This window comes from Cydia amplana, chromosome 23, assembly GCF_948474715.1.
Source record: "Cydia amplana chromosome 23, ilCydAmpl1.1, whole genome shotgun sequence".
NCBI lineage: Eukaryota > Metazoa > Arthropoda > Insecta > Lepidoptera > Tortricidae > Cydia > Cydia amplana.
Window position 1 is genome coordinate 11467220 of NC_086091.1, and position 21046 is coordinate 11488265.

General features: G+C 41.6%; 1 protein-coding gene across 1 annotated transcript; it reads left to right on the forward strand.

The window, feature by feature from the left end:
- The first annotated feature begins 8631 nt into the window (after positions 1–8631).
- Positions 8632–10142, forward strand: LOC134658672 (uncharacterized). Its single transcript, XM_063514326.1, has 3 exons — positions 8632–8712; positions 8980–9641; positions 10002–10142. Exons 1-3 carry the CDS (start codon positions 8664–8666, stop codon positions 10140–10142), a joined length of 852 nt encoding a protein of 283 aa, XP_063370396.1. The 5' UTR covers positions 8632–8663.
- Positions 10143–21046: the final 10904 nt, after the last annotated feature.

Below are 21046 nucleotides of genomic sequence, written 5' to 3' on the forward strand. Positions count from 1 at the left end.
TCATCTTAACTACGGCCCCAGGAATGATGATTCATGTACTTTTATCGCCTATCGTATCCCATTACTCTTGTACTTGCAAACTTGTCGGAAAGTGACTACCACGATATAATGAAACCAAGACCATTATAGACTTGCTGGCCTTGCTGCACAGATATATTGCTGGTCAGATTTCTATTTTTATTTCGCATTACGCAGTTTGGTAATCATCATAGCAATTCCAACCTTCATTTATATAGAGTCTGTGCGGAAAAAGAAGAGTTGTGGAATGTATTGGGCCCCATATATTTCACGACTCTTCTCTTTCCGCACAGACTCTAGCTTATCTTAGCTTATTGAGACAGATTTAGTATGTAACAAGTAACAACTGCTACAGGCACGTTATATTCACAGCAATAAAATAATTAGTTTATTTGAAATATTATGCATTCACAAATGTGAAACACGCTTGACCCGCGCCGAGTAAAAGCCATTCCGAACGTAATCGACTGTTAGTTGCAGTTAATGGCGTGCGTGCGATCGCGATCGCTGGTGATCGGCGATTCGCGGAACACGAGCTATTAGCACTGTTGACTTACCTATATGTGTAGGTACTGAACACACGTGCCTCGACAAACGTGCCAACCTTCCTTATTACCTTCTGTACCTTATACCAAGTATTTTAAGCATTAAAAAAACGCTTAAAAATAGTTACTATTATTTATGAATCTCGTTTAACACGAATGTTCCTGAGTTATGGATGCTATCTAATCTATGTGTCTTAGTGAGTTTGTATTTATCTATTTTATCTACCTAAAATATAATAATAAGCATGTATAAGTATATCGTCGTCTAATACCTATAGTACAAGCTTTGCTTAGTTTGGAGCTAGGTCTTTGTAAGATTGTCTCGGATATTATTCATTTACCATACCATATTATTAATTTGCTTGTTATTTATAAGCAACTTATTCGGCATGTGCCGAGTGCGCGTTATAGGGCGCTCATATTTCAGACAATTGTTTCATCAATTATCTGTTCCTATATTCCCATTTATGTGCAAAAGGAGTGAAGCTGGTGAAAGGTAATTTTAGCGTAATGGAAATTAATAGGTACAACAGCTCTATTTTATAAATTGCGACATTGTGGAATAATAAGCTAAATTGTTATGTTTTCACTAAGTATTTATATCTCTATCGGTTTAGGCTATAAATACATCGTGTCTCATTTATAGACCTTTGACGTTTCACGTGTCTTTGTGACGTGTTAATAACATACACGTGTAAGAGCGGCGCCGCCGCTGGAGGCTGGCGGCTGAGCTCGAGCTGCCCTACTTACTGCTGTTTGACGGACTGCTCAATACCCACTCCGAGGGCCTACTTGCACATTCGAGCGATAGAGAGCCAGATAAAAAAAACTATTTTATTTTTTACGGTTTTTTTTCTGGTACTTAACGTATCTTTATGCATGTTCACTTCGCAGAGAGACCATCATCATCTCATCTTCCTCGCGTTGTCCCGGCATTTTGCCACGGCTCATGGGAGCCTGGGGTCCGCTTGGCAACTAATCCCAGTAATTGGCGTGGGCACTAGTTTTTACGAAAGCGACTGCCATCTGACCTTCCAACCCAGAGGGTAAACTAGGCCCGTTTAGGGATTAGTCCGGTTTCCTCACGATGTTTTCCTTCACCGAAAAGCGACTGGTAAATATCAAATGATATTTCGTACATAAGTTCCGAAAAACTCATTGGTACGAGCCGGGGTTCGAACCCGCGACCTCCGGATTGCAAGTCGCACGCTCTTACCGCTAGGCCACCAGCGCTTAGAGAGACCGAACATACAAATTGTCAATTTCACAACATTCAATCGGCAAGAGCCATCGGTGCGGTGCTTCTTTTCGCCATCGCTCTATACGACAACATGTCCAGCTTCACCACTTAGGCTGGTTTTAGTGTCACGCGGACCGTCCGTGCGGATCGCTCCGCACCGCCAAATTGTATGAGAAAGCTGTCTCTAAATCTAAATCTAAAACGCTCCCTAAACTTAATACATATTGGTCCGGTGCGGAGCGATCCGCACGGACGGTCCGCGTGACACTAAAACCAGCCTTAGATAGTTGGAAGTCTTTAACTGTGCGCTACTCCAGGAACTTCGTGGCTCGCACAGCTAAAATGTGGAAAAGACTGTCGCCCGCGGTATTTCTGGACCGATACGACCTTCAAACATTCAAGAAAACTGCTCGTTTACCTCCTATATCATAAAATACTTAAATATTATTATAGAACAATCCTTCACAAATAACCCAGCTCCTTATATAACTCGCGTAAGTTCAAAAAGGGTTTTTAATAATACCCGTGATACCTAGCTATAATGGAAGAGCGGCGGTGCCGGAGTTTCCTATATCTCAAAGGTGTCGGCACCTGCATATCGCTGTTTGCCTACGGCCCATCTGCCAAGCCGACAAAGTACAGGCTAATTGTAATATGAATGTAGGGAGGCCAAATAGATACTCGTACCTCAGTGGCATCAACATTCAACTGTCTGCAATATAGGCAAGCCGCTGGGATTCGAATTTTATAAATGCCCGCCCATCTCCCTTTATTTTTGCAACTGATATTTTTAATCGTGCATCTAGAGCCACTAAAATCACTTATTGTAAATGAAAACTAACGGCCATATTCGAACTTTAAGATACGTCAAATACTAGAGATTGAAACGATATGGAATGGATATGTCAGTGTCAAACAAGCGTCAAAAGTGACGTTTCTTCAAACAAACGCGTCACTTTTGATACTTGTTTAACACTGACATATCCAATCCATATCGTTTCAATCTCTAGTATTTGACGTATCTTAAAGTTCGAATATGGCTGTAACTGGCTTTAACTCACGGGGAGCTTATTATAGGTAATGTATTTCCTGTTGTCGCCACCAGTTGCGTAGCGCTGCTACGCCGTAGACCCACTACGGCACTACGTGCTCCATAATCCGGAATTTTATTGTATTTGTTACACTGTCATTTTAAACTGTAGGTACTTAATTATGTTCGTGTAGTTAGAAAATTAGCCTTTATTTCAATGTTATTCTTGTCTAACATTAACGCTAACTTCTAAACAAATAGTTGAGTAAAAAAAAAGAAGCCACAAACCTCCTTCAGTCTAATAGTCTAGCTCTTCAAAAACAACATGTATTTATAAGTGCAAAATTCACGAAGATCTCTAGGTTTTTAATAATTGTGAGTAACTAGCCTCTAGCCTGCCCTTGTCTCTGTGTGGGTAGAAGTCGTAAAACTACCTTTAACTCTCTATCTTTATTATTTCCGTATTATTCAACCTAAACTATCATATTTGAACCCCTAAACATCCATACATATACATGGTGTCTCTGACTATGGGGCTTTAAATCCAGGGCTTGATTTTACTCGCTAAACTGAGCTACTTTTACTATGGGACCAACCCTAAAATCGGGGATTTTTTTTTGGCTTTTCCATAGAAAACGTCGACATCTGATCAGCCAAAATGTATGAAAAAGTAAAAAAAAAATCGGGATTTCGGGGTTGGTGCCATAATAAAAGTAGCTCAGTTTACCGAGTACAATCGAGCCCTGGATTTAAAGCCCCATAGTCAGAGACACCCTGTATAATACAGGTTGCTACAAAAATAGTGAGGATCCATTTAAGGGCATATTCGGTTTATTCATGATTAAGAAAAAGTAGAGAAAATTGGGCCGGTCCTCAAGTCAGCCAAATCAAAGGCCCAATCATTTATTTTTTCGCGTGAAAGATTTTTTTTTTTCACAATCAGAACATGCAATGATACCGAATATGCCCGTAAGCATAAGCATAGTTTCGCATTTAAGATATTTCTAGACTAAGAATTCAAAATGAAACTGGTCTACCCTCTTGAGCTTAGCTTCGTGAACTGCCTTTGCCCCACTACCATTAACCCGAACTCGAACTATTTACTTTTAAAAAGTTCCACCTTAAGGTGAGGTTTTGTTTGACCCAATTTCCCCCCACGTCACTACAAAGATCGAGTTAGGAAGTGAGCTTGTGTGGTATGTACAGCCTTAACGCAGATAAACAAACTCTGAAACTATTTAAGACTTGTAGTTCAGAATACAGATAACAGAATAGAATATATTATTTAATATTTATTTTTATGTTATTCCTATTATTATTTCAGCTTTTTGCTTTGGTTTACTCAGAGATCAAATTTAATAAGCTACTTATTTATTTAAATAAGTAACAAAAATTTTCGACATTGTCCTCAATTATTTTTAAACATCATTAGGTTATCTAGATCCATAGAATACATGCTACCTGAAACCCGAGACATTTTTAATTTTCAATGTAGGTAGTGCAGTCAGCAATCATATCTAATACCTTTAAACGAGCAATTCTTGTTTTTATATATTTTAGCAAGTTTTATATATAGAGCAATTTATTTATATGTCGGAGCGAGACACCAGAAGGACGTATTGCAGCATTACAGTTCATAGTTATTTTGATTTCTTATGTGCCATTAGAAGCTTACTTTTGTAAAATAAAGATTTGAACGGTTTCATGTGATCTTTTTATTTTGATTCAAATAATTTTGGAACAGTGATTGGTCGTTTTGATTATTTAGTACTAAAATATAGTAGGCACTAGTATGGGTAACGAGTCTGAATGTTTATTTCATGCGTTGGTAGCATACCTACTATTTTGGCTGTGAAGTAATACATCTAGGTACTACCCCCACGCGCCCACCGCCATTAGGACCATCCGTCGCCGACATATATATATATATTATTTCGGCGATCTCGGAAACAGCTCTAACGATTTCGATGAAATTTGCTATATGGGGGTTTTCGGGGGCGAAAAATCGATCTAGCTAGGTCTTATCTCTGAGAAAACGCACATTTTCGAGTTTTTATGTTTTCCGAGCGAAGCTCGGTCACCCAGATATTAGTCTATTAGGGAATAAAATAACGGACCAAAAGTATCTGCCACCCTTTAATACTTTTCCAAATAGAGTTATACCTCTAGAGTTCGCGATCCAAATTCTCTCACAATTGAGTTCGGTCTATTAGAGAATGTGAATTCTTTCTCGACACGTCTCTTATAATTGCAGGACACTCACTGCCGTATTCGAACTTCAAGATATTCACAAGAGACGACACGTACTAGATCCATTCTAGATACGTTATAGTTTAGATTTCAACTAGTTCTCTTTTGCAGCGCAATTCGGGCAACCAATGTCACTTTTACGATAGATCGTGTTAGATATCTATTAGATGTGAATTAGATCTCTAAGTAATGTCTTGTGGAAATCGTTCAAGAGCATCTCCAGAATCTTAAGATCTTAAATATATCGTTTTCGTATCTTGGCGATGTCTAAAAGATATCTAATAGATGTCTATTACAAAATCCGAATCGGGCCCTCAGTCCTGCGTCCACAGCGCAGCGAGCGGCAAATGCGCCGCATTGAGCTGCATTCAACCGGTCCCGAACCGCACCGGAGCGGCGCGGCGCGCGGTAATGAGCATTCCACCGGTGTCCCCGCCCCGTCGATATGGCGCTTGCGCTATTTCATATTCAATACCAGCGACTTGGAAGTCGATTCTAGTTTAACAAGTTGTTATGGTTTTGAACTGGTTATGATATGACCTTGACAATCGTCTGTTTTATTTCACATGTTGATGCATCAGTTTTAGTTATTTTAATTGTAGTTAGTTTTAGTTTTATACCACTTATTCTATAATAAATGAGTTACTACTAATAATGTGAGCGATGCTGAAGGTCGTATCAAAATAATGTCATAACCGTTACGTTGCAGATATATTCTGTTTGTATTTTAAATCGAGGTATTAAGATTTTGCTTAAAACGCTGACCTTAACTAAATGTTTCTATAAAGCGAAGAATCCGAAGATCTTAAGCGACATTAGCAATGAGTCCCCATTTTATTAGATATAATATCAACCAGTAAACATATAATTCAAAGGTTAGAAGATTGCTCCGGCTCGCTGAGTTCCTGATTTTAATGGCGAAGCCGTTGTCATAAAATGATGGGATCTTGTTATAATTTACATTTCAACTCGTCTTTGATGTTTGTGATTAAAAGAATTTTACAGACTTTAAAGGTTATGCTTAAAATGAGAAGCGCAATAATAAGAGTTGCTAAGTACCTGCTCTTGCAAAAACGCGTAAACTAACTCGCTGTTATATCCCTACAAATAAGTAGGTACCCTAAGATGATGACAAATATTATCTCATCAAAAACATTACAAATGTAAAAAGATGCAAGTCTCGCAACGCAATTCTTCTACTACAGAAAAGTTTTGAGATGTAATGTGAAACCAAGTCGGTTATTTTAGTCAGTGCCAGGGGGTGTTAAAACCGTATCAATAAGATATCTTTAATTTTTAATACGTAAACGTAATGACTTGGCACTGTCGTGCCCCCATATTGCACGCTGTTTCTGCGAAAGAAAAATATTAATTTATTGCCAGTGACTGTACTTGCGACATGAAACCTAATTCAATTCAAATTTAACTTGTAGGTAACGGATTTGATCTTATTTTGATATGTATGATACCTTAAGGATCGCGGACGCACCAGTGACACTCGTCAATGTCGTGTCAAAACCAGTTCAAAGCCAAAACAAATAGTAAAATGTGAACCGGCCTCCTGGGACCGGTCTCTTTCTATATTTTACAATTCGTTAGTTTTCATTTTGTTTGATACGACCTTGACGTGACTCGCAGTGAATTTCGCAAATATTGAAACATATATTATATTATATTATATATTATATTTGCACCTATAACTGAAACCATTAAAATAAAGTGATACCTACACAGGCCAATTCAAACGTACACTGACATCAAAATGATATTTGAATGATGTTATTTAGTTATCGTGCGTCTCGCCCGCGCCAATACATGTACGGACAAGTACAAGCGAAATGCACGATGAGTGTACGTTTGAATTGACCTGACAACGTTTTGAATGGATTCCGATTGAAAGTGCATTGCTCTATTAGGTACAAAATGCCTGCCACACACAACTTTGTGTCTTGGTTCCTATATATGTATATATAGTCTAACCGCTATAGGTACTCGTATGGTTGGCCTTTGTCCATCGACCCTCGCTGCTCAGTAGGTAGTCGTTTAGCGACTGATTGTGGAATGAATACGACTGCGACTAATCTACAAATGGCCGGTTGTATAGAACGACCTAGCGTTATTAAGTTGTAGAAGTGGCCCAGGAGGACAAATCAAACTTACATCGTGACATCAAAATGACATTTAAATGATGTCATTTTGTTATTATTCTCATGAATAAGTACAGTAATGTACGGACAACGTACCAGCGAACTGCACGCGCGAATGATAACTAAATGACTCAACATTTAGATACCATTTCTGCTTGGTGCTCACGCTCAAAGACGTATCAAAATAAGATGAAATTTAACCCATATCAAATTGTTAATACAGAATTCTCGATCGTTTCCCTGCATATTGTTTCCATTCGTTAATGATTGTTTATTAGCAGTTTCACGAATTCACATATATATATTCATTTTAAATATTATATTTCACATCATAGATTACACAGCTCATGGTTAAAAAACAATATATACACTCCTTTTTTGGGGCAGTCGTGTAAAAAGTAGTCGTGTCAATATTATTTTGAATAAATCGCCCGCTTAGACTTGTGACTATATGCTGTCGCTTCCAGTAGTCTCTACGAATCAAGGGTTAACATTAATATTCTTTATTTTTCGAACCGGCAATAAGACTGCAATCTTACAGCCGCTAATGGAGGTTTTGTCCGGCGGGAGGACAAACGGCCACCCCCCCTCCCACCCCCCATCCCCCCCCCCTCGAAGCAGATTTTGTAATAAATGCCACAGTTGTTAAATCTATGTTGCTTTATTGCACTTTAAATCTGTCTGGTTCGAGTTCGTATTTTAGGGTTTAAATTGTTGCGTTGGTGCCTAAGTCGTATACATATGTATTAAGTGCATCTCTGTATTTTCTGTGTAAAAGATTTGACATGGTACACTAACGTCAATACGAGTAAATGTGGGATACAGGTAAGTATGGCTGGCCTTCACATTGGGGCCGATTTAAAATACAATATACTTATACAATACAAATACTCTTTACTGCACACCACAATAAAAGAAAACAGAAACACAAGCAGAGGTAGCCACTACTGCCACTAGTTATATGAAGTCCACTAGCTTCTGTCCGCAACTTCGTCTGCGTAGAATGATGATGATGGATAAAAACTATCCTCTGTCCTTCCCCGGGCGGGCCTAAAATTATCTCCATACCACATTTCATCAAAAACGGTGCAGCGATTTAACCATGAAGGGTTAACAGACAGAGTTAATTACCTTCGCATTTTATGATATCGGTAGGACGGTAGGGATTGCAATATGAGTGTTTATTACCCTTATTGGTTACCGCCTTGATAGCGCGTTTACGACTTGCAGCGCGTTGGGCAAACTGACGTTTGGCAACAGCGCAAATTGTTTTCTTTCATTTGTTATGCCCAGTCCCTCTCTGGCCTTGCCTGACTTTTCAACGTCACATCCGCGGCAATCCGGTGGCATGGTCCGGAATTAGCCTTTAGCAATTAACGATGGTTGAAGTTATATAAACGAAATGTTAAGAAGTTTTACTGTTGGTTTAGTGAATGTTCTGGTCAATGCTGATGCTTGTGGCCGCTGCTGACGCCTGCTGCGGTAAGGATTTCTTTAAATAGTAATAGTCAGGTCAATTACAGCACGTCCAGAATTTTTCTTTGTGAGAATAAAATTGTTACAATTATAATCGTGACATTACAAGTATCATGTCACGAGACTAAAAGAGATTATTATTATCATGCTAGCACGTTGATAACCTCGAGTATCGCAACCGTTTCGATGGTCAGCCGCTCTTATAATTTATTCATGACGTTAATGAAGGTACATTATTAACGTTTTCTGCTTTCAAAACGTTTACGCTTTCAGAAAATGCTTCTCTATCTCGCCCGAAGGCCCAGGAGCAACCAGCCCGATACCTACCGCACGGGATCCAACTACCTACAGCCCCATACCCAGCAAGAAGGAACCCGGCATTTCAGGCCCGCAGAGCATACTTTGAACTTCCACCGCCCGAAGACTCTCAAAAGACAAAAGGAAATGAAGATTTGTTCGGACAGGACCCTCCTTTAGGTCCCTATCCACCGCTATCGGACCTAAAAGGGTACAATTTGCCACCACCTCAAATACCAAGATACCATCAAGGTCAAGAATTTCCCAGAGAAGAAAGTTTGGATTATCTGACACCGCGTGGACAAGGCATTCTAGATGGTTTAGCTTTTAAATCCCACGCGTTAGAACCAAATAGACCAAGGATACAGAACTCTGATCTCTATCCAGGGCTTCAACAAAACGGGGGGTACAGACCATTGAACCCATGGTATGGACTACCAGTGCCAACAGTGCCCAGCTATCTGCCGGGGCGTCAGCAAGGGCTAAGAGCTTTGAACGTGGGGTATGGACAGCCAATGCCAACCGCAATGGGGCCGTACCCTCAACGAAGACTGAAACCGATGCAATTTTTTCCGACGCAAGTTCAAACGCAGCTCGCACCGCTGCGAGATATCGAGTCCTCTACAAAGAGCAACGAGGTAGAGTACCTAACCTGACACAACTGACTTCCTATTCCTAATATTAACTAGTAAGTATTATACCTATACTGTAAAAAAAAATTGTATGAATACTTGGTGGTTTTTTTAGGGAGGGATGATTAATTAGGCCCGTTACGTTACCCTACCCTCCGTAGTGTTGTGGACATGACAAAATGTTCTGAAAATACGTCATAAAATATTCTGAATGCGTTACTAGCGCAAGTAGCGCAGTATTCTTGGCCCATTTGTGAAACAGTCGCTAAAAGCCCTTCCCTGCGTCCACCGGCGCCACATTTGTTAGATATAGATAAACCTCCTAAAGAAAAGACAGTTCATAACTTGGGTGTTGATTGTTTTCAGCCATTCGACAGCAAGCTACGCGCTCAAGGACGAGACCGCAGCCAACCGCTGTCACTAGAGCAGTTCGGGCCGCTCGCGCCGCCGCAACTACACACCAGGAAGAACCCTCATCAGGCCCAGGTACTTACACCTAGTACATGAACTATTATCACATCTCACTTGACCCGCACTTGGTACAGTGACGTACGAGGACGCGTCATACCGCCGTCTCTAGAGTCAGCCGTCAGGGAGGAACCCCAGTCAGGCCCAGGTAGAGTTCAATGCCCTCAGAAATATCTATCATTTATTATTATCACACCATACGTAGCGCTTCCGTACTTATTTATTGTAATTAAATGTTTAATTTATAATTTGACAAAGCATCACAAAACTGTATTTAGTTTGTTGACTGTGGAGTCAAGTATCAATCTCTTTTTATACTCAGTTCTATTATTATATTAATATAATTGGTCTAGTACCTAGGTATAATCCTACAATAAATCTTCAAGTTCACCTGCGGATTCTTCGAAAAACCCAGCTAGAAGTAGAATAAATCCTCTCCAGTCTCACAAGTGAACGTGATTAATCTCCATTTAGTTTGAGTTCAATAATATAAAATGTTCAACTTGACAAGGATTTGTAAATGGCTGTTAAAATGTTTCTGATACCTACACGTAGGTGACGTCTGACTATTCCGAGGAGGGAGGTCCGCCAGTTTCCGGAGAGAAGGGCTACGTGAGACCGGTCACACGAGGGACATTCGTGATGCACGGCCTGTTACGGCATTTAACCGTAAGTTATCACTATCAGAGAAGCCCGAAGTCACCTGCGGGTACATATCTACTCCGAGGGAGTTCCACAAGTTTCCGGAGAGAAGAGCTACTTGAGACCGGTCACACGAGGGACATTCGTGACGCACGGCCTGTTACGGCATTTAACCGTAAGTTATCAGAGAAGCCCGACGTCACCTGCGGGTACATATCTACTCCGAGGGAGTTCCACAAGTTTCCGGAGAGAAGGGCTACGCGAGGCCGGTCACACGAGGGACATTCGTGACGTACGGCCTGTTACGGCATTTAACCGTAAGTTATCAGAGAAGCTCGACGTCACCTGCGGGTACATATCTACTCCGAGGGAGTTCCACAAGTTTCCGGAGAGAAGGGCTACGCGAGGCCGGTCACACGAGGGACATTCGTGACGTACGGCCTGTTACGGCATTTAACCGTAAGTTATCAGATATGTACCCGCAGGTGACGTCTAACTACTCCGAGGGAGCTCCGCAAGTTTCCAGAGAGCAGGGCTACGTGAGTCGGGTCATGCGTATAACATTCGTGACGCATGGTCTCGTGGCCTGTTATGGCATTTCAGCATAAGTTAAAGGACACATGAACTATAGTAAAATCAATCTTAATAGGTATCCATCCAATTTTATTTTGGGTTTGCAATGGGGATCCAAATTATACGGTCCTTTCCCTTGGCCTACCTGCAGAATATTTTTTTAGCTTGACCATAAGGTTAAGCTAAAAAAATATAAAGCATATAAAGCTATAAAGTGTTGTATATGTAGGGTAACTTAATAATAACCCATATGTGGGTAGCTAGGTATCCTTTGTCTCAGAATAAATGGTGCGCGTTCAATACGTCTTTTATTTGTCAGTGGGGGTCCAGGCATGAATCACTGTTCGATGGCACACTGGGCCGGTATAACGGCCCGCCGGTGCAGCTGAGCGTGCGCGAGGGCGCTGAGCCGATTTTCTGTCGCGCGCGACCTTTGCCCTATGCAATGCGTGCGCGCGTCGACGCCGAGATGGATGCCATGCTGCGCGCCGGCGTCATCGAGCCCGTGGACCGCTCCGACTGGGCCACTCCTCTGGTAATAGCGAGCAAAGCGGATGGCGATATACGTATATGTGCGGACTACAAGGTAACGCTTAACCGAGTTTTACATGTCGACAGATATCCGGTTCCAAAATTGGATGATTTGTTTAGTGGATTGAGTAATAATAAATATTTCACTAAACTAGATTTATCTCAGGCGTACAACCAGTTGGTTTTAGACGAAGATTCCCGTGCTTATACGGTTATTAACACCCATCGCGGACTTTTCAAATATAATCGCTTAGTTTTTGGGTTAGCGTCAAGTCCGGGTATTTTCCAAAAGTTTATGGTTAATTTATTAAGGGACATTCCGGACGTTGTGGTATTTTTTGATGATATATTGATAAAGAGTAGGGATTTGGATAGTCATGTCAAAGCTATTAAACAGGTTTTTACGGTATTACAAGCTAGTGGGTTAAAATTGAAAAAGAAAAAGTGTGATTTCTTATCAAGGCAGATAGAATATTTAGGGTTCATTGTTGATGAAAACGGCGTGAGAGTCAACCCCGATAAAATTAAACCAATAGTGAACATGCCACATCCAACCAATACCACAGAACTAAAATCATTTTTAGGAATGGTCAACTTTTATGGCAAATTCGTAAAAAATTTGTCAGGGTATCTTGGCCCCTTATATGAGTTGCTCAAAAAGGGTAGGCATTTTACATGGGGTAAAATACAGAACGATGCTTTTGAGTACGTCAAAAAGTTGCTGTGTAGCACAGAAGTGCTAGCGCACTACGACATGACACGCACCACGGTGGTGACTTGTGACGCATCCGCGCGCGGCCTTGGGGCAATACTGGCTCAACGTTTGCCCGGTGGGGGGGAGCGCGTCGTCGCGTACGCATCGCGCGCACTCACCGCGCATGAAAAACATTATAGTCAGATTCATAAAGAGGCACTTTCCATTATTTACGCTGTGGATAAATTTCATCAGTACTTATACGGAAGGAAATTTATTTTGCGCACTGACCACAAACCTCTGGTGAGCATTTTCGGGCCCAACACCGGCGTACCCGTGACGGCAGCGAGTAGGTTACAAAGGTGGGCAATTAAATTATCAGCGTACGATTTTATCATTGAGTATGTACGTACAGATAAAAATACGGCCGATGTTCTATCGCGATTAATTAAAACGCATAGGGAGGAAGCGGTTGCCGAAGAGGGGGAACTGCCCGAGCAGACATACTTGCATTTTGCAACGGAGTCGTTGCTTTTAGATTATAAGGTCTTAAAACGAGAAACTAGCAAGGATCCCATTTTAAGTCGTGTTTTAGCTTACTTGTCCGACGGCTGGCCGTCAGACATAGAAATTAATGAACTTAAACCTTATTTTAATAGGCGGGATGAATTATATTGTGAGCTTGGATGTATTCTATGGGGTCGTCGCGTCGTAATTCCATCGTCCTGCAGGGAACGGGTTATACGCGAATTACACGAGGCGCACATGGGGATAGTAAAAACAAAGGCTTTAGCTAGGAGCTATGTGTGGTGGCCGGGCGTAGACGAGGCTGTCGAAGCGCGGTGTCGTGCGTGCGCGGTGTGCGCCAGCGTAGCCGACGCACCGGCCGGACACGTGCCGTGCGCGTGGCCCTGGCCGGACCGTCCGTGGGCGAGACTTCATATCGACTTTATGTCAATTACGGGTCTGACTTATATGATCACCGTAGACGCCTGCTCGAAATGGATAGAGGCCACGAAAATGAAAACCACCACCGCGCATTCGGTAATAGCGGTATTACGTGATATGTGGGCGCGGTTTGGGCTTCCAAAGCAGTTAGTTAGTGATAACGGGCCACCATTTACTAGTTCTGAATTCGAAGAATTTCTAAAGCGAAATGGTATCGAGCACGTCTTTTCATCCCCATACCATCCAGCTTCCAACGGAGCTGCCGAAAATGCCGTAAAAATTTGTAAACGAGTCATTAAAAAAGCTCAAAAACAGAAAGTCGACGTCGATGTAGCATTGAACAGATTTTTGTTAACTTATAGGAATACGGAACATTACACGACTGGTGACAGTCCAGCAAAAATTTTACAAGGTCGTCATTTGCGTATGCGACTCGATCAAATAAAACCGGAGCGCGCCGCACGTGTCGGTGAGCACCAGGCGCAGGCGGAGTCGCGGGCGCGCGGCTCGCGGCGCCAGCTGAGCCCGGGGGACCCAGTGTGGTACCGCGATTACCGTTCTAACGATAAATGGCTCGCGGGACAGGTTTCTGAGAAATTAGGCAGTACAGACTATACAATTAAATCTAATGTTGGAACCGGAATACACAGACATATAGATCAGTTAAGACGTAGGGTGTCCGAAGTAACTGCAAGTGTACGTACACCGCCTGAACCCGCGAAACGTCGATCCAGTAGCTCGTTTGTGTTGCCCGAGGAGGTGCCCGAGCCGGAGTTAGATAGCGGCGAGGGCCCGATGTCGCCGCGCCCGGGGCCGTCAACCGGCTCGGCGGCGCAATCGCCAGTTGTAGCTCCACGGCCGGCCGGGCCGACCCGGGCCGGGGTGCCAGAGAACAGTGTTCATGCTAAGGGTGCAGCAGGGAATGTAGGAATCACGGAAGCACCATTACCTAATTTACCAACCGCCTTGCAATCCAAAAGAGTTGTGAAACCTCCCGTTAGATTCGGTTTTGATGATTACTTTTGAAGTACCTATAATAATACAAAGTACTTAAGTTAAATATGTATTTAGCCTTGTATAACTTTTTCATAAAATTTGCCTAAAATTAAGTATAATAGTTGTTATTGTAATTTACCTATACTACTATCATGTATGTATTATGCTAGTTATGTTGCTTATACTACTAATATTCTTATATAATAACATAGAAAATATGTTACCTAATTGATAAGATGTTCACATGTTTTTTGTTGTAACCAGTATGAAATCAAGTGAAATAAGTTCACAGGATCGCCCTTGTGCAGTTGAAACAAGGTTTAGTTTTGTGTAACCGAAGTGAAAGCTAATTACGATTATCTTTACTCGTAATTATAATTAAGTAGTTAAGTAATCTACCATATATGTATTGTAGGAGTGTAGGACTAGTAATAAAGGTGGAGGTGTTGTATATGTAGGGTAACTTAATAATAACCCATATGTGGGTAGCTAGGTATCCTTTGTCTCAGAATAAATGGTGCGCGTTCAATACGTCTTTTATTTGTCATAAAGCTATAAAGCTATAAAGCTCCTCTACATTCTATGCTGTCTTACATATATTATCATTATTCCACATAACTATAGCTTAGGCATGTGTCGATATAATAATATGTGATCACAAATATCCCGCCAGTGAACGTACTGTCCTCAGCGAACGCGTTTGCCCTAACGGCCATCGGTTCTTGAGCACATTATATGTACTACCAAACCTTAACTCATCATCCATTTTATTTCTTCATTTCAAAACCAAAATATATCCAGTTGTACTTTTGTTAATTGTTTCATAAATAAACAGGAAACGACGACACAATCGCCGCCCCCGTTGTTAAGAGACGAGGACGGATTGATGGAGGAGTTTGCCCCCGAGTCGGACGACAGGTCGATGTTCAGTGAAGAGCGCAAACAACTGCCGAAGCTCCCGCCAGACGTACCATACACATTCGACAACATATTTTAACATTGACATATGTAGGTATCATTCATTGAGAGACGGTGGATTTCAAGGAGTTTGCATCCGAGGCCGAGTCGGATAACAGGTCAATGTTCAGTGAGGAGCGGAAACAACTACCATAACTTTCATCAGACGTACCAAACACCTTCGACAGTACTTATTACTTTAAAATAACATTTCATTAAAGAACGACAACGGATTCTAGAGGAGTTGGAAACCGAGAAGAAAATATGTATGTCGCTGATCAATGAAAGATGTTACGGAAACAATAACTGCTGAAACTTCCTGCGAACGTGTGCGCCAGGAGTCTCTGATAATATATTAGGAACAAACCACTTTAAAGAAGCTATATCATTGATCAGCCACAACGAGCGTCCAGATAATCCAGTACAAAATCTAAAGTAAATAAGTACATTAAAATAACTTTAAAATGGTTAGTCACGTAGGTACCTATTTAGTCATAATCGCTCGACAAAACTGTTTTGATCCCTTTCAAGAAACCACGAGAGTTTATAGTGAATAAATTGGTTTAAATATTAATAAGAATACAACCTATATAATTATTTACGTCCCACCGGCTGAAGACATTGCCCTCACTCATGCACGTGAAATTGGTTTTAATATACGACACCTTTAGTATTTAGTTAGACGTAGGAGAACTAATATAAAATACCTATCCAAGTAAGTAACCAAGTGCCAACCGGCGCAACAAGTACAAAGCACAGATCCGGCGCCGGCGGGTACAGTCGGCACAATGCCGATTAATTGCCCCGCGCCCCACTTCCCGCGCGCTGACTGTACCACGCTTTATTGTACAGCTACTCGATACGGCCGAGATCATTTATTGTACTTTGTGAACTTTGTACCTACCTAACTAATACTAATGTGTAACAAACTTTGCATTTGTATAAACACTTTATTTTACAACACTCATTGAAATGGCAGAAAACCCAAATTTTGCGAGATCGTGTTCTATCACCTACTCCCTATGGCCATCTTTGATCTCCATCGTCAGATTAGCACGATGCCATCATAATATTGAGTGAGCCCTATCGAACGTCAACAACTTCTAAGATCGTCCTAAAGGGCAGTAAAATAAAAGTCAGTAAAACAATATAAAAAATCAGCTTCTCAATTAATCAGACGTCAGGCGCGCGGGAGTGTTCCGACTGGCAGCTGCAAGGTTTGCTCGACGAGGACAGCCCGTCCGCGAGCAGGGGGCCGATTTTTGAATTTCGATCGCTCGATTTCGTCACTCGAAAATCTGTGGAAAACAGCGAAATGCTGATTTTTGAAATACGAGCGATAGAAATTTGGAATCGAGTGGTATTGACCACTCGTTTTCAATTGTATTAGTAGAATTTAAATGCCTAGTAGTGGAAATATTATTTAACGAAATACACGAAATCGAGTGGTCGAAATTAAAAAATCGGCCCCCAGCTCCTTCACCCGGCGCGCCGCAAACCGCTCGCCGTACCCGCCCCCGCCCCCGCCCCCTGCATTCCTCCTCGCATCCACCACGTATCGCGAGCGTATCTCCTGCGAGTTCTCAGAGACATCTCGTTCTTGAGTTTCCGAACTAGCACTTTCATCAGAACTGCTAGTACCGTCCTGTTGTTGTTCGATGCTTACACTTTGTACACTTTTAGATTTGAACTGCGTATCGTCAAGAACGTCACCGTACTGTTTAATGGACCTATTTTCATCCTCATTTTGTGAAAGTCTATAGTTTCTCTTGTTTTCATACGTACCTTGGTTATACGGTATTCTATCTACATATCGATACCTGTCTTCGATTCGTTCATTATTATATTGTCTATATGTACCCTCTGAAGCGCCTACATACGTATCTTCTTGAGGATTTCTAATGCCCCATTCTTCAGCTAGCCTGGGAAAGGCATCAACTAATTTATTTCGATACCTCTCTTTAGGGTTCGTATGCACTTTGTACCGTTTAATGCCATTTTCTTCGATATACCGTGATATTGCTTCCTCGGTGTTCTGTTGGTTCCACCTTTTTCTGCTTTCCTTTAAAGGATCAACGCGACTGAGCTTGTTGGGCTGGACGTACACGGGTTTGAGATGATCTTCCAACTCGTGCAGACTATTTAGAAAAGCTTTCCGGGGCGAATTCGGGCCATCTAGCTTCAAAGACAAAAGATTCATTTTAATTTAGGATAGGCACTTTAGTTAATTTGCGATCGAATTATAAGAAATGCCCCTAACAACGAGATCAGTAAAGTTGGCCCACCAGTTGATCGAGCTACCACAAGATGATATACGAAGGACGCCAAACTGAACACTATTCGGGGGATGCACTATCATGACTCTTAAAAGGATTTCTTATATCTCGATCCCTGTCGCTCGAGTACCTACAGTTAAGGAATTTGTATTTATTAATGTATTATTTCACACCTTGTAAATACAAAATGGTACAGAGATCAAATTCTTTGACCGTACCTACCTACAAATCGTGACAGCTAGGGGTGATCGCTTAGTACCAGGCGATCAACTTGTTCAGAAATCCTTGATCAGAAATGGAAAAGGAAATGTTTAACAAGTTACCTCAGCATCAGTAACAATGTCTCCAGGCTGCGGTGCTCGCAGATCCCGCCGAGAGATGCCAAGCTCCCGCGACGCGACCGCGTCCTCTGAAGCGTTCTGTCTGCGTGTAGCTGAGCCGGCCGCACTGCTCGGGGCAGCGGGGGCGGGCCCGTAGTCGTAGCTGTCGCGGAGTAGATCTCGACGGAAGCCTTCCAGCCACTTTGCGCTGACGTCTAGAAATAGGTATATGATGGAACAAAAGATACAGCCTAGATGTCCCTCTGGTACATCCCGGCGTCAAGCCATGTCCCTCTGGTACATCCCGGCGTCACGCCAAAGATGTGATAGTTTTTTCTCTAAATTCCTAAAATATCAACAACAAAAAAGCGGCCAAGTGCGAGTCGGACTCGCCCATGAAGGGTTCCGTATTTAGGCGATTTATGACGTATAAAAAAAACTACTTACTAGATCTCGTTCAAACCAATTTTCGGTGGAAGTTTACATGGTAATGTACATCATATATTTTTTTTAGTTTTATCATTCTCTTATTTTAGAAGTTACAGGGGGGGGACACACATTTTACCATCACTTTGGACGTGTCTCTCTCGCGCAAACTATTCAGTTTAGAAAAAAATGATATTAGAAACCTCAATATCATTTTTGAAGACCTATCCATAGATACCCCACACGTATGGGTTTGATGAAAAAAAAATTTTTGAGTTTCAGTTCGAAGTATGGGGAACCCCAAAAATTTATTGTTTTTTTTTTCTATTTTTGTGTGAAAATCTTAATGCGGTGACAGACGGACAGACAGACAGACAGACAGACATGACATCCATGACATGACATGGGTTCCGTTTTTTGCCATTTGGCTACGGAACCCTAAAAACAGTATAGTATGAAAAAATTAGTTTCTGTGAAATCCCCATAGTAGTATTTATCCCGGCGGCCGGCTGGCCTCAGTAGAGTTCGGCATTGACATAGATATCTAGGGACTGGCTTTACGGGCAATAATAATGAGGCATGACAGGGGCCAGTACAGCGGTGTGAAATCGCTACAACGCGATTGGTTGATGAGTTCGCATCACGCGCGCGATTGGTTGACGAGTTCGCATTACGCGCGCTATTGGTCGCAACTAGTCGCGTAAGACTGCACGATTGGCTGGAATTCGTGGGTAGCACCGCTGAACTAGTACGATGTTTAGTGCCCCATTAGCCCGTCCTTAGATATTATACGTCAATGGAGTTCGGTTGTTTCCTTACCAGGCGCGGTCGGGCGCGGCGGCGGCGCGGAGCTCCCGGTGGCCGCTTGGACGGGCAACGCACACAACACCAGCAGAACCCACTCGCCTTGCATCGCATACACTTCACTGTACTATTATTATTGCCAATATGACAATTTGTGCTAAATTAGGCAAGTATGACGCCACCTTGCACCAAAATCTGACACTTTTTGGAGGATTTTTTCCGTAGTTTTGCCAATTTATGTGCTAATTTAGCAAGTTTGGAGCCACCCGACACCCAAACATATCACCTACAACTGAATACTTTATTTTCATTGATTTTAGCAATGTTTGCCCCCCGTCTGGCATCGTTTAAAATTCAGAGTTGAGTAATACTCGTAAAGGCGATAAGCCACGGTAGTAAATTGTTAAAAGTGAATTCCACCAGCCAACATGAGGAAACAACTCAAAATTTGCATCAAATTACTTTGCCATACCTGGGGATAAAATATAACTTTCTCATCAGCTTTTGAAGAATAAAGAGAACCTTTACGAGCTGGTGTGATGAAAATTAAGTTTTGGCTTTGTTACCTTTATAAATTCTGTTATGGAGCTTTCTCATATTCTCTTCGTAGACTTCATATGATCAAAAAATAAATTAATTAAAAATTAAAAAACACGACTGCAGTTTAAAAGCGAACTGAAAAGCTAAAAATAATTTTTAGTTATGTTAGCTACTCAACTTAATAAATGTAAAATAGAATATGTGTTCAGTCAGGGTCATAAACAGCAAACGGAAAAGTTTATGCTCATTTAGGATAGTGACGGTACCTGATATTTTATTTCGATTGCAGTCGGGGACCTTGATATATTAAAATGTTCCCATTCACAGGTCCCCGACTGCAATCGAAATAAAATATCAGGTACAGTCACTATCCTAAATGAGCATAAACTTTTCCGTTTGCTGTTTATGACCCTGACTGAACACTTATATTCTATTTTACATTTATTAAGTTGAGTAGCTAACATAACTAAAAATTATTTTTAGCTTTTCAGTTCGCTTTTAAACTGCAGTCGTGTTTTTTAATTTTTAATTAATTTATTTTATTTTATACATTTTAGTGACCATACAAACCAGGGATGTTGCGAATATCCGCATCCGCATCCGCAACCGCGGAACTTCCGCATTATTTTCAACATCCGCATCCGCATCCGCATAAAATCGATGCGGATTTAATGCGGATGCGGATGTGGAACAGGTCGGTACAGGAACGTCTTAGCATCGGCGTAAGTGCTAGACTGCTAGGTAATTTAGTCATTAACCAAAAAAACCTATTAGAAATGAGCAGTCAAGCGTGAGTGGGACTTAATGTACGGAACCCTTGGAACGCGAGTCTGACTCGCACTTGGCCGGTTTTTTGAAATAAAAATTACTAATTTGTAATATTTGACGTTTTTTATGGTACTATCTTGACATCCGCATCCGCATCCGCGGATGTGAGCCTTTAAAATCCGCATCCGCATCCGCGTCCGCGGATGTCAAAAAATCGGCATCCGCAACATCCCTGATACAAACCAACCACATTTTTTATGATTTAAGGCAATTTAGTTGCTTCAAGGAGCTTTCATCATGTTGAACTTTTATATGTTAGCATAAAACGTGCTTAAAAACGTAAATAGGTCGGACCCAAAAACCAGACGTAATGAAAAGTGCTATGGCTTAATATCTCTGCAAATACTTATGTATTTTCTATTAGTTGGCTTTCGGCCTTCGCAAATAAGATACTTGGGGAAGCTGCAG